This window comes from Mytilus trossulus, chromosome 5, assembly GCF_036588685.1.
Source record: "Mytilus trossulus isolate FHL-02 chromosome 5, PNRI_Mtr1.1.1.hap1, whole genome shotgun sequence".
Taxonomy (NCBI): domain Eukaryota; kingdom Metazoa; phylum Mollusca; class Bivalvia; order Mytilida; family Mytilidae; genus Mytilus; species Mytilus trossulus.
The window spans coordinates 35210918-35231556 of record NC_086377.1 but is presented as its reverse complement, the minus strand read 5'-3'; the positions used below and the strand labels follow the sequence as shown (position 1 = coordinate 35231556).

The following is a 20639-nucleotide window of genomic DNA, read 5'->3' as shown; positions in this document are numbered from 1 at the left end:
AGATTTTGAACAACCATATTCTGAGTTCAGAGGTAGATGAAACATCTTTGGTTGATGGACAAACATTCACAACACTGTCCAACAAGACAATAACAGTTATTAGAAAAGATAAAACCTTTTATTTGGAAACCGAAGATATGCAAATTCAGGTGGAAGAAACAGATATTGGTTGTACGAATGGTATTATCCACTTAATTGATAATGTTATACTCAGGAAAGATTATACGGTGTGGGATGCAATCACAGGCAATGATCAGTTGATGTAAGTAAATTTCATTTTCTTGCTGTGTTAAAGACCCATTGGTGGCCTTCGGTTGTTTTCTGTTCTTTGGTCGAGTTGTTGTCTTTTTGTCACATTCCTCATTTTCATTCCCAATTTAAGTCATACATTAAACTAAACCAAACATTGCATACACATATAAATAAAGGCAACAGTAGTTTACCGCTGTTCAAAACTCATAAATCCATGGACAAAAAACAAAATCGGGTTAACAAACTATAACCGTGGGAAACGCATTAAATATAAGAGGAGAACAACGACAAACACTAATATGTAACACACACAGAAACGGACCAGAAATATAAGAATTTTATTGTATGGTGTTATAAACTCAATAATTGGAATATTGCGTTTCTTTTAATTCTGAAAAAAAATATGTATAATTGCATAATATTCAAGACGTCGGGAAATGGGATATGAATAAAACAACATATTTCGAAGTACAATGTGTCCTGATATATCTAAAAAAAAGATTTGAAAAAGGTAACCACATTCTAAAGTATAATATCATTTTGAGATTTGCAGAAATTACGATAGCAAACATTCTCAACTGAATATATAAACATGAACTTCTTAAAATATAAAAGGTATGATTTAATCGTTAATTTAGTTTGTACAAAATTATAATGTGTGTTATGTGGTTTTTTGTCTCTCCAGAAAAATGAAAAGTTTTATGCAGAAATATAACGATTTACCAGCGTTAATGAACAATGCTGGGGTTCATGTCACAGTATTCTTACCATTTGATTACGTCATGGATGACATTCCAGGATCTACACTGAGTAGTTTTTCTACAAATCCGGATCTATTATATGATGTAAGACATACTTTTTGACATTTCAATTAGATGTAAGAGTAGTTTATCACCTTCAAGTATCATAAATCCATAAGGAAAATATAAATTAAAGTAATGAGGAAATGAGGAAAACAATACTCCAGTTTTTTTCGTCTTATACATTTTATAAATGAGTTTGAATGTCCCTGGGGTATCGTTCACCTCTCTTTATCATGTGTATTTCCCATAATAAGAATCTTAACTGATTTGGCATGTTACCATAGTTGTACGTATTAATATCATTTTCACAACTTCATCACAGAAAACAGTTGACAATAAGTGGATCTAACCCCATTCTATAACTCAAGACGTGTAAAATACTGATTTATATTTCCGGTGGCAGAAATTTGTACAATTTTCTATATTTCAATTGAAGGCTTTGAGTGGACACATTATACTTGGTCATACATTAGCCACGTTTAACATGAGTAGCAAAGAAACATTTAATACATATGGAGGACACCAACTGACTACAGTGTATTCTAAAGAAGGTAAATATGAAATACCAGAGTACTAAATAACCAAAAATTTTATAAACGTGTTGTGTTCATGAATGCAGGGTATGTTCATTTGGAGATTCAGTTGTGAGAATTATCTCTAATTACGATGCCATACCTTTTCTGTTGATTGATGTGCTGATTTATAATTACAAAACCGTTTTATGATATCTTTTTAGCTTTTAAAGATTTCAGTCTGAAATTTTAAGTCTGTATATATTAACATTTAAAACTGTCAATAGTTTTACGAAAGAAGTTTTAAAATAACATTTTATATGGAATACTTTTAAAATGGATTATATTGTGCCGTGTAACATAAGCCTCACAATCTATATTGATATTTGTGCCCGTGTAATATAAGCCAAAAAATTCTTAAAATCCGTTTTGATGTGCTCCTCATTAGCAGAAGGAAGATACATAAAAGAAGAAGAAGGAGATAGCGATTATTTTGTCAGTTTTTATCGACTTCGCCTTTCAGAATTCGCCTTGGAGTTCAATAATGTTACAAAACTTTGAATTTTTCGAAAAAAACTAAGGATTTTTTTTTTATCCCAGGCATGGCTTACCTTAGCCGTATTTGGCACAACGTTTAGGAATTTCGGATCCTCAATGCTCTTCAACTTTGTACTAGTTTGGCTTTATAAATATTTTGACATGAGTGTTATGATGAGTCTTATGTAGACGAAACGCGCGTCTGGCGTACTACATTATAATCCTGGTACCTTTGATAACTATTTGGTTTACTTTCCTTTGCATAAGGAAACGTAGGTGAATGAAATAAAGCTATCAATGGGCTGCATTAACTTGACAATACATTTATGCAATGTATGCACACAACACCCCAGGAATAAGCCTTCATTTTGTGACAGACAAATTTATGAAGCATTTGTGGAACATGATAGAAATACCTCATTATGCTTTGTAGAACGGTTAATGTAATATCAAGATTGTTGAAGTAATATCAATAAGTGTTGTAATAAAAAATAGAACGGCATAATTCTATAAACGTTAAAATGTTGCAAATCATGAAGGATGCTTGGAGAAAACATTTAACACTACATTTTTGTATTTCAAAAAGATTGTCGAACTGTATAGAGAATGAGTAAAATATCATGTAGCACAATTGAAATAACACAAATAAAAGGTTCACAAAATTTGGAAGACTCGGGTAGCATTTAGAATAATTGATATACAGGTTGATAGCCCATTTATGGGTATTATGTTTTCTCGTCTGTGCGTGCGTCCTTCCGTTCATGCGTCCGTTTGTCCCGCTTCAAGTTGAAGTTTTTGGTCCAGGTAGGTTAAAGTTTTTGGTGGAGGTAGTTTTTGATGAAAATGAAGTCCAATCAATTTGAAACTTAGTACATATGTTCCCTATGATATGATCTTTTTAATTTGTATGTCAAATTAGAGATTTCCCCTCGTTTTCCCTGTCCACCGAGCATAGAAAATGATATAGTGGATGGGGCATCCATGTACTGAGGACACATTCTTGTTATTCTTGTTAACGGTTAAAATAACAGGTAAATTTGTCGATATAGCATTATGATTAGGTACTGTTGCTATATTATCAAAAAAATGGTTAGCATAATCTATATAACTAATTATTATTACGTATTTCAGAGATATCAGTGACTGGGAGTTACATAACAGCTGGAGTAATTGTTAGAGATATACTATGTTCTAATGGAGTTATTCACATAATTGACAATTTGATGCATGTGGCAACAAGAAACATCTTGGATGAAATGAAAAGACACAAAGAAATAAGGTAAACCAGATCATTCATCTAACACAGGTTTCTTTAAGGCTATATTAGGGATCGAAACAAAGTATTTCATATAGAAAAGGGATGAAATATGACAGCGTTGTAAAACTTTATTGAAATAAAAGATATATGATATGAATTGATTGATTAGTGTTTAAAGCATTTTACAACACTTAAGTGCTATTTTGTACCGGTCAAGGAAATCGTAGTTCCTAAAGAAAACAACAAACCTTGCGACGTACGGGATTCAACTCGAAGTCTCAGTGTTCGTTGGCTATTAACAGTTCGACTACTTAGACCGTTCGACTGTCGAAAAACATTATCTTCTTGATTACCTTTAGTGCAGTAGAATTCGTAAACATAATGTTATTATTCACTCAACGGAACCATTGATAAGATTTCTATTTTTTCTTTAAAGCAATAATCATTTTAGCATTTAATGTGTATATAGATCAATTGAACATACATAGTAAAGTCGATCTATTCAACATAACTAGTAAAGTCGCTGTTCACACAAACAAACTCTGTTTCTTTTAAAAAATATTAAATTGTTTTACTCCATAAAGGATAAAAATAGGTAAACCATAACACAAAATAAAAGTCAGGATATTTTTTATGCCCCACCTACGATATAAGAGGGGCATTATGTTTTCTGGTCTGTGCGTCCGTTCGTCTGTTCGTTTGTCCGTCCGTCTGTCCGTCTGTCTGTTCGTTCGTCCGTCCGTCTGTTCGTTCGTCCGTCCGTCTGTTCGTTCATCCGTCCGTTCATGTTAAAGTTTTTGGTCAAGGTAGTTTTTGATGAAGTTGAAGTCCAATCGACTTGAAACTTAGTATACATGTTCCCTTTGATAAGATTATTCTAATTTTAATGCCAAATTAGAGAATTTATTCCAATTTCACGGTCCACTAAACATAGAAAATGATAGTGCGAGTGGGGCATCCGTGTTTAGATAAGAGAACGTGTCAAACATTTATCACCACAATTGAAAGAAAGGCGAATAATTGATATTTTAATAATAAATGTATATATTTCATTGTAGTGTTGTATCATCATTCATTGGACTTTACACAATGCAAATGCTTCAAAATCTTCTTTCTGATAAAGATGAAGATATAACTATTTTTGTACCTGTCAATGATGCCTTCAATGACATACCAAGGTCTCGTGCTGATAAACTTCTGATGGATAGTCTTCTTTTAGAAAGGGTAAGACGTTATAAGTGAGATGTTTAGCTAGCTATCGAATCAGATTCAATCCACCAAATTTTTACATGAGAATATGCCTGTACCATATAAGGAATATGGCAGTTGTTATCCGTTGGTTCGGTGTTTTTTTGCTTTTTGGCATTTGCTAATGAACTACTTCTCGACGTTCGGTATTCTTCTCATTTTGCCTTTAAGAGGCATAAATCATGTACATAGCTTACAAAATGTTATTCACAATCAAATTAAAAGCAATTGTATGGCAGTGTATACAAAAATAGAAAATGAATATCATATTATTAAACTACAGGTTTTTTTTTAGTATAGAGAAAATCACAAGCACCGACAACATTTAGTTATGTTCAACTCAGGATCTGCCTACGTCCGGAGTACCTGAGATCACCCCAGTTTTTGGTGGGATTCGTGTTGCTTACTCTTGAGTTGTCCATGTTGTACTGTATTATGTGTCTGTTTGTCTTTTTATTTTTAGCCATGGCATAGTCAGTTTATTTTCGATGGATTAGTTTGACTATCCTCTGGTATCATTCGTCCCTATCTTTTTTTTGACATTCTAGCATACAAAATATTATATTTCATCGCACCGCGGGTGAAATATCACGTTGTGATTGGCTGAACGCCGTCACGTTGTGACCTCCTATGAGACCGTAGGGGATTGGTAAATTTCATAGGGTGTTCATGACGCGTTAATGGAGATATCATATATTAATGTTGTTGTGTTTCATTGTTTATTTTTTATCATAACTCAGCACAAACAGTCCAGCGTGCGATGAGTTCGTTATACGATTAACTACTGACCTACGGACAATAGAGGGTGAATAAAATCCATGTTGGATTCGACCTCCGGCCTCTATCCGTAGGGGGTCAGTAGCAAACCATATACCTTATAATATTTTCTTATTTTCTGAATTGTGACATAAACAGTATGATAAAACTAATGAATAAACACAGATCAAACAAATAGAAAAAAAATCATATATTATATGTGTGACCAATATTCAGATATACATTTTAAACTTACTTTAATTCAGATTCTCCAAGCTCATGTTGTAACATCAGGAAGTCATTTAGTTGAACAATTATATGCTAAACAAAATCTTATATCCGTCGAAGACACAATTTACATAAGAAAGTCGAACAATACAGGTATAGTACTGGTATAACAAAACAAATGTATATACATTTCTGAAGTAAAACAATATAAGCTATATAAAGGATCGGGAACTATTGATAAAGGATTTCCTATCTTGAAAAAAAATCTTAACAGTTTATTCATTTGTTTAGCACACGAGCCTGAAGAATTTCTAAATATTATAATATAAATAATGTTTAAATGCTCATTTATGACACGATCATTTTATGTTAAGAAAGAAAGAAACAACAATTTTGTTTCTGAAAAGGTACAATAAGTTAATACTTGAAATAATTAATCCTCAAAATTTAATTGTCATCTAATGAATACCAATTAATGAAATTAAGATTTTCACAAATATTTCAAATACACCAGAATAATTCAACCTCATTTATGGAACCATCACGTCGATATTTCGAGGTTCTTTTTTGATTGAAATATTTTATTGTAACACAGTTGTACTTTTATACTTCAACATATAATTCTTATTTATTTTACAGTGGGTTTAGTTAGTAATAATGTCCATTCAAGGATAACCACAAGTAACGTAATGGCTACTAACGGTGTTATACACATGGTGGACAGATTACTTTATTACCCATATTTTACGGTAGCAGAAACTATGTCAAAAGATGAAAGACTAATGTAAGATATCAAAAAATTAATACAATACGTTGGTTAAATTTACAAACAAAATGACGACATTCCATGTGAATACTCTAAATTCAGGCACATTGAAATAAAGGAGACATATGTCGTCTTTTTGTTTCACAACATAATGTTTATTGTATCTCATGCGTCCGAAGCGATTTTCTGCAATAACCTTCATCAGGAAGGCTCTAAGATGAATATTTGCAAGCCAAAGATATATAGGAGCCACAACATTTGAAAAACTATTTGACAAAAAGGGTCATAAAACATAGTGAAATTTATTTAAGTTGAACTTTTTCCGAGGGAGTTGAAACCTTAGTATATTAATAATTTCTAAATATATGATTAAACAATTGAAGAAACTCGAAGAATACGAGAGAATTGTATTTCTACAACTCGATTCGTATCGAAAAGTTAGTAGTTTGAAAATACTTTGTAAATGAAGTGACAAAAGAGAGTAAAATAAATGAAACATGGATGTAATTGCAAAGAGTAAATTGTGGCGACATTCCATGTGGTAATACAAAATCGAGAGAGGTCGTCATATTGGTTCGTTTTCGATAGCTGAAATCAATAGTATACATTTTTAAGAACATGCATGTACACATGCAACATTTACATTATTAAGAAGCAAACAAAGGCTTATTATTATAAAGTACGGTCAATATTAATGCATATTTGACAAATATACATGTACTTATTTATTGTATAAAAGGTTCATTAAGAATACATACAATACTATTATACTGTTTTCAGAATATTTTCGAAATTACAAATCATTCAAGAAAAATAATTTTTGTTGTATTTTATAACAAAAATATATAGATGATTGTTCTATGATTGTTTCACTTTTTTTTAGACCGTTCTTTGATATGATGTTTGAAAATGAAGACTTTCAAGATTTGTCTGACGCATCTGATGAAGATATGACAGTTTTTGTGCCATCTCCTTCATCACTAGCAAATATAACTACAAACCCGTCAATTTTAACACAGGTAATTATTAGTCCATCCTTAGTATCTACATTTGTACATATCATTGTACATGAAACGTCTACGTTACAAATATAACTAGAAACTCTACTCATCAATCTTTACACAGATAATCATTATTCCATCCTTCATTTGTAAGTATCTACAGCTATATGTTTTTGTTCATATTTTGTTAAATAATTTCCAACAACGGTAAATATAATACTCTTTACCAAAAGAGACAACTATTATTTACTTGTCGCATTTTTTAACTGAACTATACATTATATGTTTTGAATATTTCCTTATATCATTTTACTATTTTTTACAAAAAAATTAAACACATTGATGTTCATAATAGAAATGCACATCATAGGTAATATTTTAAATAAACATTAATGCTACAAAGAAAGTTCTGTTTTGTTTAATTTGATAAATGGTTATTTTTCAGTATGACCTTAGCATGTATACACCTGGAAAATAGTATCACAACAACTCTAATGAAAACAATGTAAAATGACATGATTGTAGAATGTTTCTAGTTTGGGTTTTATCAAATGCTTTTAGTCCGTTTATGTTTTAAGATTGAATCCATGGTATTAGCTTTCTTTTCATTTTATGTTTCAGATGTTTAGTTTGCTGTAAATTTACTTTTATGAAATGTCAGTATAGAAGACAAGACAATGCTTGAATAACCTTTTCAGTACACCTCTAATAATGCGTCTTTTTAGTCTTAATTTTGCCTAAAAGGTAAATAAAGAACACAAATTCAATTTAAACTTTGAAGAGATCAAAATTATTTGGTAAAACACAAATTGTACACCTTCTTCAATCATGTCATTTTAAATTGTTTTCAATGGAAGTGTTTCAATACATTTTTATAATCAATTTTCAAATAAATATAACAACCATTTTTTTCAGCTGTACCTTGGTCATGTCCTGCCAGGATTAAAAATTGACGAGAAGTATCTAAATAAACAAAAATCTAAAAGTGCTGTTAACGTGACAGAAAACAACATTACATTTTCAATGACGAATCAAACAATAGGTGAGTTTAACTGTAGTAATGTTAATTATCATAGAGTATTCAATATAGTGTCCTATTTTAAGGGCATAACATGTTTGAACAGTAGTATACCGCTGTTCAAAAGATGTGATATGTGATAATTCTTATCCATACTAGAACTGTGCAAGTGTTGTTAAATAACTTTTAAGCAGCTATATGACTTATAAATATTAACAATATATTACTTTCAAGTAATAATTTTAGAAAACTAAAATCCACGAATTTAAAAACCCACGAAAATGTAAATGTTGCTCAATCCCCGAAAATTGATTTCCACGAATTACTGTATTTTCACAGTAATCGAAAACGTTGTTATGTTATGTTATGTATCTTACTCTATAACTATCAACATTTGTCTCCTGGTGAAAATGAAAGATCACATTAGTTTTAGTTCTTCTACAATTACTACACCCATAGACTACCCAACTCTAAGCACATAATACTAATAAAAAACCAAACTAAAGTTCAAATTGAATACCCACATGACAGTGCCATGTGCTGATTTTAATTGCACATTATGATACATAATATCATGTCGACAAAATATAGTCAAGTAATACATAATTACTACTGAAATCAAAACATTTCATATAACATCAAATAAATTCACATAAGCAAGATAAAAAATTTCAACTGAGAAACACGTCTATTCGAGTCGGCCCTGTCGTGCTGAATGGCTATATCCCATGAAGCGCGGGAAAACAACTAACGGTCTATGGGAGACAACTAGAAGAAATTAATTTCAATCTAATTCAGTTCCTTCAAACGGTTGAAATTACATTTCTTCTACAATTACTACACCCATAGACTACCCAACTCTAAGCACATAATACTAATAAAAAACCAAACTAAAGTTCAAATTGAATACCCACATGACAGTGCCATGTGCTGATTTTAATTGCACATTATGATACATAATATCATGTCGACAAAATATAGTCAAGTAATACATAATAACTACTGAAATCAAAACATTTCATATAACATCAAATAAATTCACATAAGCAAGATAAAAAATTTCAACTGAGAAACACGTCTATTCGAGTCGGCCCTGTCGTGCTGAATGGCTATATCCCATGAAGCGCGGGAAAACAACTAACGGTCTATGGGAGACAACTAGAAGAAATTAATTTCAATCTAATTCAGTTCCTTCAAACGGTTGAAATTACATTTCTTCTACAATTACTACACCCATAGACTACCCAACTCTAAGCACATAATACTAATAAAAAAACAAACTAAAGTTCAAATTGAATACCCACACGACAGTGCCATGTGCTGAAACTACAAAGAACGGGAAATAAATTTTTTATCTTGCTTATAGAACTTAATTTACTTTGTAAATAAAAAGTCAATACCAGGTTACAAACCTAAATTTTCAGAAACAATTAATCTGTCTTTTAAAGAATCTTTAATATAACCGTCCTTGGCCGTCTCTGAACGCCATCTGCCATGTCTTTTGAACAATCGATCGGAAATACCTAAATTAGCGCAAGTTGTAGCTCCGCCAGAACGTAAACTGTGCAATCCATATTTCTTAATATCCGACACAAATGGTTGAAAAGCTTCAATAAATAATTCTCTCATACGTGTGTAAGACAATGATTTATTTTCCTTTCGAAGCACATATCTATCCTTGAATTTTGTTAGATTTCTAAAAATAAATTCTTCTGATTCCGGCGAAATATCAGCCCACAACAAATATAACTTTAAATTCTTAACTGGACACAAATCGGAATCCATACAGGCTATTACTACAGAATTGCCATCACGATATATATCAGTTTTACTTTTCGGAATAAATATAGATATATAACCTAATTCAAAATTGATATCACATCTCCGTATATTTAATAGCTCGGACACTCTCAAAAAACCTGAATAAGCGAGTAAACACGCACATATAATACGCTGTGACATAACATTATATTCCTTAAATGACGAACTATACATTTTAGATAGAAGCTCAGGAGTAACTGGTTCCTTTTTCTCAATTCGAGTCGCTAATCGTCGTTTTGCACCTTCTAAAACATTTTTCACAACTAGATTAACAGTAGGAGACGTTTGACCAATCATATGATGTGCCCATTGTATACTATAAAAAGCTGAAATAACCGGACTAGCAGTGCGACTGTTCTGAACTAATGAAGATAAATAAAGTGCAACGTGCAAAGATTTTGCCGGTAAAATATCACAACGACTTATGCCGTTATGAACAGCCCACTTTATCCAACGGATAAATCCTGCATGATAAGTTTTAACGGTACTGTCAACTTTAGATTCGCTAAGTAAATCCACAAGAACATCAACATTGGTATGCAGAGCTGGTGGCAAAAAATTAATCTCAGATTCAAAGGCCTGCAAAAATACATGTATAAACAATAATTAAACAATAACAGAATCTTAAATGTAAGAAACTATCAACAGAAAAAGACTTGTTAGTACATCTCACAAGACTATGTACAATAGTATTAATGCTGACATAAGCATTTGTATTTATTAGTATATTAGTTCTCAACAAGGCCATTCAAAGCCTTAATGCCAAAATCTGAAACCAATTCAGATATGCATTGTAACGTTAGTACACAATCAAGGCACTACTACAGCCTTTAACATATCATCTGTAAAAAACAGATAAGCATACACAGCTTCATAAACAAAATAGGTTTACAACCTACATACATATCAGTATTTTATTCTGAAATCTAGCCTCAAAGCTAACATCTTAAATGTAAGATAAGTATTACCAAAAATGGCCTTCTTGCTTTTACCAGGGATATAAAACTCCTTATCGCTTGGTAATTCTACATATCCAATAACTTGATCTGTGAAATCGCCACCATTTGGGCATAACATAGGCCAATAACTTGCGGATGGCCAGCAAGGAACAATCAATGTTCCTACAGCGTTGCATTGTCTTATGTAATTAATTACACGTGGTATAAGAAATACAGGTGGTACAAAAAGACCGTTGACCCCATACCAATCTACTGTAAACGCATCAATACCAGAAGAATTTTCATTCCAAAATCTAGAATAAAATACTAGTAACTTGAAATTGTGATCAGAAGCAAACCAATCTACTTCATGCGGGCCCCATAAAGATTCTATCAATTGAAAAATGTAATATGGTATTCCCCAATCGTCATGATCAACGATACGACTTAGAAAATCAGCTTTTTCGTTTAGTGTTCTAGGTATCCAAACTATATCAATGTTGACATTGTACTTCAAACATGCGCTAAATATGTCCAACGCTAAATTCTGTAAAATAGATTTCGTACTTCCTTTGCTAACAATGCTCACAACATTTTGGTTATCTGTGAACCATTTAACCCTTTTTCCGGATATAATGTTAACTAAGAACAGCAAAACTTTCTTTACCGCTGAAAGTTCCTTCCAAGTAGAACTATTACTACGTTCTGATTCAACCCACATACCATGTGCAATGTTTTGTGGTGCTTCTACAATATAACCACCAAAACCTGTATCACTAGCGTCACTGTAGATAATACTATGACATGATTCATCAACACTGAAATGTTTTACATTAACTTCACTTATATACAGTTTCCAGAATTGTAACTGTTCAATACTAGATTCTGAAAGTTTAATATAAGAATACCAAGACGCAGATGTATTCACGTCTATAGTTAAATGTTTAGTCATTAAATAAACTAAATTTCCAATAACTAAGTATGTAGATATAATCTGACCTACAACAGATGCAACTTTTTTCACAAACACGCTTTTACGCCCAGTCAAACAAGATATAATGTCATCAATAGAATGAATCATCTTATTTATTCTGTTTTCTGGTATTTTGTAAAAACCATTTTCTGTATCAATAAATGTACCTAACCAAACCAAACGTTTAGTAGGTTCCCACAATGACTTTTCAGCCTTGGGTACAAAGCCACTTCTAACTAAATCTAGCTTAACTTGCTCTGACACAATCTTGCACATTTCTTGATCTTGTTCTATACCCAAACCATCATCAAGATACATTATAACTTGCTTACCTTCAGATCGCCATTTCTTTACAAGTGGCCTAGTCAGTTTAGTAAAAATAAAACAAGCTGTACTCAAACCAAATGGTAAAACAAGAAATTTGAAAAATGTAGGACAGCTATTAATGATCCATGAAAAACCTAAATACTCTGTGTGTGGTTCAAAAATGTCAATATGGTGATAAGCTGAGTGAACATCGTACTTACACATGGAATAATTTAATTTAATATGCTGTTGAGCAGTCCTCATGTCCTCAAATTTAACGCTCTGTTTCCATAAATGTTTATTTACCGCTCTCAAATCAAGAATCAATCTTTTCTTTAAATTAGACTGAACCGCTACAGTAAGAGGATTGACAACAAAAGGTCGTTGGTCACACTGAACTATTAACCCTCTATGTAATAAATCTTGAATAGCTGTATGTACAAAATCGGAATTTTTCAAAGCTGATAAATTGTTGAATAAATACGTAGACGGAGGAGTAGAATAAAATGGTATCTTATAGCCATCTCTTATAGTGTCAATTATATAGTCATATGCACCAATATCTATCCAAAATTGTATATTATCCTTCAGCCTACCCTTAACAATAATATCAGTACCATCTTGCTCATACTCGTAATAATCATGTGTAAAATTTTGAGTATACTCATAATCTAAAGAACTAATGTCAAAATTATACTCATCTTTTACAAAGCTAGTTTCTGTTGTGTGATGCTGCTGTCTTGTTGTTTTGGAAGGGGCAGTTAACTCTCCAATGTTTGTACGACCCACAGTTGAAGCAAGGTCCCCGTTGAGATTTTCCAGCGTACTGGTCCTGGGCATACGGGAAACCTCCATACCAAGACGGCTGGCCCCCTCGAAAGGGCTGTTGAGAGGATAAGCTAGAGCTAGCGGTGGCAGGAATCTGCTGCTGTTTAGCTGCTGGTTTGCTCTTAGTCTTTTTCTTCCTAATGACCCTGTTTTCAGCCCTTATAATCTTGGACTCATCTTCAGAATTGCTAGCAATAGGGTTTGCTTCGTACTGGCGAGCTGTATCCCACCCTCCATCAGAAGTATCCGCGATCTTTATTAGCTTATTTCTATGTTTAAGCCTATTTGTACAGGATGCAACAATGTCTCTAGCATAATCAACTTTGCCATTGTCAATAGCCCAAATAGCTTGGGTTAAATCAAGGTTTTCTGTATTATGACTGAACTGAATTTTGTTACCTTCAGAACGCCATTTGTACTGGGAGTCAGACTTCAGCTTCTTAACTTGAGACTTCATGCTCTGGTTTGTGCCATGGAATTCGTCGCGCAAACTATTAATCTTCTCACTTATCTTTGTGTCAACAAGAACTTCGATATCCTGCTTTTGACGGTTAACTGCGTCTAAAACTGTCCGCAAAGATATTTCTTCTTGAGGTGTATCAGAATCCATATTTAGTACAACTGAGAAACACGTCTATTCGAGTCGGCCCTGTCGTGCTGAATGGCTATATCCCATGAAGCGCGGGAAAACAACTAACGGTCTATGGGAGACAACTAGAAGAAATTAATTTCAATCTAATTCAGTTCCTTCAAACGGTTGAAATTACATTTTCTATAATATAACATTCTTTGACCTTGTTCACTTCTAATTGAATTTTAGAACTTAATGAAGGTAGAAAATTTGACTTGATTTTATATTTTTTTTACAGGTTATTCTATTGATGTTGGTTACAGTAACCTTCGTTATTATTTCAATATAATATCAGACGGTATTGCCTGTAGTAATGGGATAGTGTATATGATAGATGGGCTGCTGAACTTTAATAACAAAACTTTGATTCAGGAAATACAAAGTGATAGCAGTTACTTGTACGTATATTTAAAATTTAATGTACTTGAATTCATCAGTTTTTATCTTATGGGGAAAGAAACACATATTGAAAAACTACAAACAAAATATCTACATAACTGAATGTTTTTATTTTTATTGTATCATATGTGTTATACACTTAAACATAATCGCATATACACACAAAAAGATATATTCTTTTTATAATACTTCATTGAAACAGTTAGATGCATGCACACGATGCAGTGGGTGTATTTACAGATAATCTAAAACCATAAATTATTGTATCTACAAAGAATTTATGAGTTCAATCCAACATATTCTTCGTTTGAAATGCCTTTACCAAGTGAGGAACATGAAAGTTGTTGCACATTCGTTTGATGTGTTGTATCATATGATTTTACCATTTGATAAAGAACTTTCCGTTTTGAATTTTCCTTGGAGTTAAGTATTTTTGTGATTTTACTTTTTAAAAGAATATACTTCTTTAATATCGTAATATTCAATATCGTTGCAGGTGTCATTAATCAGTTGTATATAAATTATGTAATTATTTTTTCAGACATGCCTTTAACTACATGTTGCGGTTTTGGCCATCTGATAGTGGTGACAAACTTCGACAACCTGATAGAAATTTTACAATATTTCTGCCGGCAGCCTTTGTTGTTGACAGTCTTTCTAAAGCAGCAGTTGACTTTTTAGATAGTATTACAGAACAAGAGAAAGAGGAGGTACATGATTATTTAACACAATTTTCAAAAGTTAAGATTACATTTTAACATTCTAAATTGCACTTGCTGTATGACTACTAGGGCGATAACAATCTCTAATTACAAAACAATTTGTTTATGTTGATTAGAAAATAATGTTTAATGTGTTTCGCTAATCTTAAGAACATACTGTATAGCATAGGCTTTAATTCTTACGAAATATTGTACAATGACTGGAATCAATCGACATTTCCTTATATTTTTTTCAGTTCTACGCACGACATGTAATAGAAGAACATGTGCTAATAGTAAAAGATATATCACAGGGATGGACAATGAAAAATAATGTTACTGCTGAATATATTGACAATGGTATGTATTTGCTATTTCCTGAACGTGTTGGTGATACTGTAGCATCTGTCTTGATATCGATATAATGCAAACAGATGAACAAAAAAGAAATTTGAAAACACTTTATATAATTGAGTTCGCCCGAATTGCATTTTCTGATTTATAACACTAGGAACTCTTAGTACCAAATATTTAAAATCAAGTGATAACATTAGGAGCTGTATGACCAAAACGCAAATAGAAAATAGCCACATCCATGTTAACTCTATACCATTCTGGTGAAGCTCACGTGAATGTATGAATTCGTTAAACGCCAAAGTTGAGATATAAAGGAGAGAATATTCGTTTAAAGCATTATGTTCGCATCATTACTAAATTCACAACGTATTATATCAAAGTCATTATTTGAACTTTTTACAATGAATAAAGAATCTATTTCTTGTAATTTTGCGTAGATACTTAATGAACGCAGACAAAAGCAGATCAATAAGTACAGCTAATCATTAACCAACCGAAAGAACATACAAACAATAAAATTTGACTTAGTTCATCAACGGTACCAGGCTTAGAATTTATGTACCCGAGGTGCTCGTTTCATGTGCAAAGGACTAGAATAAGTGAATAAGAAACTTAAAAGATATAAGAAGATGTGGTATGAATGCCAATAAGACAGCTCTCCATCCAAGTCACAATGAGTAAATGAAACTATTAGTAAAAGATCAACGACCAAATAAAGAACGAAGCTCTAGAGCATTGAAATGTAATTTTTCTTTTGTGCCAATGTTATGTCAATATTTACTTGTACAAACACTATGACGTACATCGTTTATAATAAAATAGCATATAAAACAGAACAATACAAACATATGCAATCCGTGATCAATATAACATAAAGGAAAGGTATAACAACGATTTATGAAATCACATATGATTATTATTGTAAGACACAACTACAATCAACATTTATATTTTGTTTTGACAAGTAGCTTTCTTTTAATACGAGAAAGAGTTTGTCGTCTTATTTCTGACTTGTTGAAAACATTTTATTTCTCGTTTCAGAAATGTCTCTAAATTGGAATAATACTCATTCAAGAATATTACATGCTAATGTTTTATCATCCAATGGACTTATACATATAATAGATAAACTATTCATAGACTTACCTGAAACGCCAACAACAGTCTCGCCAAAAGGAACAACTAAGAAATCTTCACATACGAACTGTTCGGAATCTGTTTTAATTTTTCATTCATTTTATGCAATAATTTTGACTATATTTGTGATTTTATTAACATAGTTATGCATTGTGTTTTTGTATTAAATTCTAATATTTTTGTTAATTTTAGTCTTTACTTTACACCATGATTTAGGCAGTTTAATGGCATGATACTGTCTTGTACATTGTACATGTAAAATTAGTATTACATGTAAGATGGATATCAATATAAAAGTATATGAAATATGTACGATATTTCGATACCTGTACTGATAATGTGCAGAACATTTATTTGTGTAATATCAATCGAACACAATCTTAATAAACACAACAAACATGATAAGCTTAATCAGTAGAATTCATCAGCTTCATGCTAAAACAGTTAAATCACAAATTTGTAAACATGACAGACAACACACATGTACAAAGAAGATGGAAATTAATCAATCTTCTTTCAATTTAGCAAGTATTGATAAAACATACTTTCGTGAAAGCAAAAAGGATCATTTCACGTCTTTTAAAATGAATATACCTATCGTAAGAGACATAACTTCTTAATATCACTGCAACGTTTTGATTATTTTCGGAAAAATATTCTGGACTTGAATGTTACCGAGTAACTAGTCATTACATACGCATTACTGAAATTAGGAGTTATCTATCTTAACATAGAAGTTGGTAATATTTTACCTGAATGGTCGTTTGTTTTACATTTATGATAATAAACAATTGAAGTTTTAAATAATCGAAAATAGATGTACAAGGAATGTCCAAAACATAATCAAATATGAACAATGTGATGCAATGCATTTCGTCGTTCATTATGAAATCATAATATAGATATAGGAAGATGTGGTATGAGTGCCAATGAGACAACTCTCCATCCAAATAACAATTTAAAAAGTAAACCATTATAGGTTAAAGTACGGCCTTCAATACAGAGCCTTGGCTCACACCGAACAACAAGCTATAAAGGGCCCCAAAATTACTAGTGTAAAACCATTCAAACGGGAAAACCAACGGTCTAATCTATATAAACAAAACGAGAAACGAGAAACACGTATATATTACATAAACAAACGACAACTACTGTACATCAGATTCCTGACTTAGGACAGGTGCAAACATTTGCAGCGAGATTAAACGTTTTAATGGATGCAAACCTTCTCGGAGTCCCTTTTTCTGAAACAATAGCATAACATCACAACATAGAAAAACATACGATAAAATATCAATGTACATTATTGTTATTTATTCAAATTTGTGTTGTAATTCGCCAATAGTTTTAAAAAACTTGGTTCAATCGACTTGTATTTTGTTAGTAGATGACTGGTCAATAGCGAGCAAATAAAAATTCTAAAAGATAATCAAAAGGAATTTGAAACAGACTTTCAAAGTTGTGTTTTAATTGTCTAAGAACACATATATGTCCTGTTTTAAAACACATAGTTTTTGAATGAAAATTTTGCATCAATAACGTTTCCCATCAACACCAAAATGTGTACAATTGGTAAACTTAAAACGCTTTGACCTCTGTTGCTAAACTGAACAGAAATAATTAAATCTTTATTTCGACGACCAAATTGTCACATCTTCGAAACACATAGATGTGTCATACTATAACTATTGACGACTAAGCTGCTGACTGTTGAACAGGTACATAAAATTGTGTGATGAGGATTAACTTGTCATTTAGATCCTAACCCTGATTCTTTTACGGTATATCAAAATTTCCGAACTCAGTGAAAAATTCTAAATGGAAAGTCCCCATGCAAATGGCAAAATCAAAAGCTAAAAACTATCAAACTAACAGATTATATTAACTGTATTGTTCAACTTCGATGCGTCTGAAATACCGAGGATATTTGTATCCTAGGAATAAATCACCTTACTCATTTGGTAAAACCTTCCTGAATTGTTGGCCTAAATGCTCTTCAACTTCGAACTTAATTAGGGAATTTATTTTTTGAAGAGCGTCACTGATAAATCTGTCGTAGTCGAAAATATTTATTCCGCGCATCTCGCGCAAACAACTTGTCTTTGACATGTTTTCTCAATTACGAGTACTTCACATAAATTTATATTCATTTATGTTTTAGGATTCGTCCCCGAAGGTATCACCAGCCCAGTAGTCAACACTTCGGTGTTGACATGAATATCAATAATGTGGTCATTTTAATAAATTTCCTTTTAAAAAACTTTGAATTTATATTAAAACTGAGGATCTTCTTATCCCAGGCATGGATTACCTTAGCCGTATTTGGAACAACTTTTTGGAATTGTGGATCCCTAATACTTTTCAAATTTGTAATTGTTTGGCTTTATAAATATTTTGATATGAGCGTCACTGATGAGTCTTATGTAGACGAAACGCGCGTCTGGCGTACTAAATTATAATCCTGGTACCTTTGATAACTATTAGGATAACAATTATATCATTCCTTAATCAGAAAAACGAAAAAAAATTGTGAGTAAAAAGAAGGGTTAAACCAGTTCTAATTTGTACGGGTTTTTTTAACCAAGAACGTACACAAGGATCTTTCATTAGACAGTTTGGTAAATTATTCAGAGCAAAGACAACGACGCCAATATGAAAAAAAGAATAAAAATGCATTATCACAAAACAAGAGAGTACAAAATTTAACTCAGTGGGGAAAATAAGACAAATGCTCAATGCATTTACGAAAAAAGGTTTATTAAAAATCACATATGAAACTATGATTGCGATTGTTTAAAATGGGAAACGTGGCATCACGGAAAATTTAAAGGGAAAATACAAGTACGTCCATATTAAATCTGATGTCAATAGATGAAATCATAAAAAAATATGGAACGCTTCACGAATTTGCGTGTCATCCTTGCGCAGGGGCCATGCTAATCTTCTCTGTATCGTTCCAATTTTAGTATATGTACTGCCGAAGCGAGTACATGTATATTGTGAGTTTACTTGAATTTATAGGCTTCATTTCACGATAGTAATATACACGTGGTACGTTATATTTGCATATGCTTATACTTGTCTTGCTATTTAAACGTCTATCTATAGTTAAAAACTTATTCTCAGCTTTCTGTGTGAAGATATTTACTTTCTAATTTCATTGATATTCACAATCAATGGAACATGTTACAGATATATTGGATAATTGAGATATTACAAAAAAAAGTTTTGCAAAGGGAGGTAATATTCAAATTTAACAGTTAATTTGTTTGTAATGGCGAGATTTTATTCTAAAAAGTACCCCACGTATTTAACGTTTTTTAGTGCATTTTAGTTATTTTTTTAAGCTTTTCAATTTTGATAAAGATATTGTTGATAAATTTAGGGAACAGTTTAATCGGAATAAAGAGGATTCAAGATAAGATAACAATCAACCAACATCAAATAAATTCAGCTGATATGTTCTTTTACTGAACATGCCAAAGAGAAATTTATTATCGAAATACGCATTTAGTGCAATACTATTGGCACCGTTAACATTATGATTTTATACCAAAAAAACTCTATAAAATAATTATTTCCATTAGTCTGTAATAAAGAAATGTTCGATGTTTTTTATATTTTCTTTTGTAAATTTTTATAACAATAATTATTTCTTTTCTATGTTGATGTGTGTAGCTTTGAGTTTAGATACAAAAAACATAGACTTAATTTTCAGTGTCAACAAAAGTTCCAGAGCTTTAAGCTTAAGAAAAATGTAAGGGAAAAGATGACGAAATAGATATTCAAACTCATTTGTAGAAAATAAACTGACAAAACCATGGAATAAAGAGACGAAAAACGATAAACGCTTGACATTCGTAAAACGTAAATTTTACTGTCACACACTGAGTTAACCTGACAATGAGTAAGTAGGTGAGCAAGTTAAATATAGATTCTTACACTGCAACAAGTGCATTACGATATTTCTCCACTCGAGACAGTTAAATTTTATTATTTAAAGAGCGAGGCTTGTCGAGCCTTTTAAATAATAAAATTTAACTGTCGAGAGTGGCGAAATATCGTAATACACGAGTTATAGTGTCAGAATCTGTTTCTTCAATGCTTTTTATCGTTCTTTTTCAAAGATTTTCAGAAAATTGTGCTCTTTATATGCGACGTCATCAGGC

General features: G+C 31.8%; 1 protein-coding gene and 1 non-coding gene across 2 annotated transcripts in view; one reads left to right on the top strand and one right to left on the bottom strand.

Moving 5' to 3' along the window:
* Positions 1–16613, top strand: part of LOC134718794 (fasciclin-1-like) — a 35562-nt gene extending 18949 nt beyond the window's left edge. The window contains exons 9-21 of the mRNA XM_063581523.1: positions 3–262; positions 938–1097; positions 1492–1606; positions 3236–3383; positions 4421–4586; positions 5633–5747; positions 6234–6378; positions 7244–7379; positions 8277–8403; positions 14115–14274; positions 14817–14985; positions 15234–15336; positions 16375–16613. Coding sequence (XP_063437593.1) covers positions 3–262; positions 938–1097; positions 1492–1606; positions 3236–3383; positions 4421–4586; positions 5633–5747; positions 6234–6378; positions 7244–7379; positions 8277–8403; positions 14115–14274; positions 14817–14985; positions 15234–15336; positions 16375–16613 — 2043 coding nt within the window. The remainder of the gene's footprint in view (positions 1–2; positions 263–937; positions 1098–1491; positions 1607–3235; positions 3384–4420; positions 4587–5632; positions 5748–6233; positions 6379–7243; positions 7380–8276; positions 8404–14114; positions 14275–14816; positions 14986–15233; positions 15337–16374) is intronic.
* A 2740-nt stretch (positions 16614–19353) lies between these two features.
* Positions 19354–19460, bottom strand: LOC134719870 (U6 spliceosomal RNA). The gene has a single exon (XR_010107744.1). It is a non-coding gene; the product is annotated as a U6 spliceosomal RNA (small nuclear RNA).
* Between the last annotated feature and the right edge of the window lie 1179 nt (positions 19461–20639).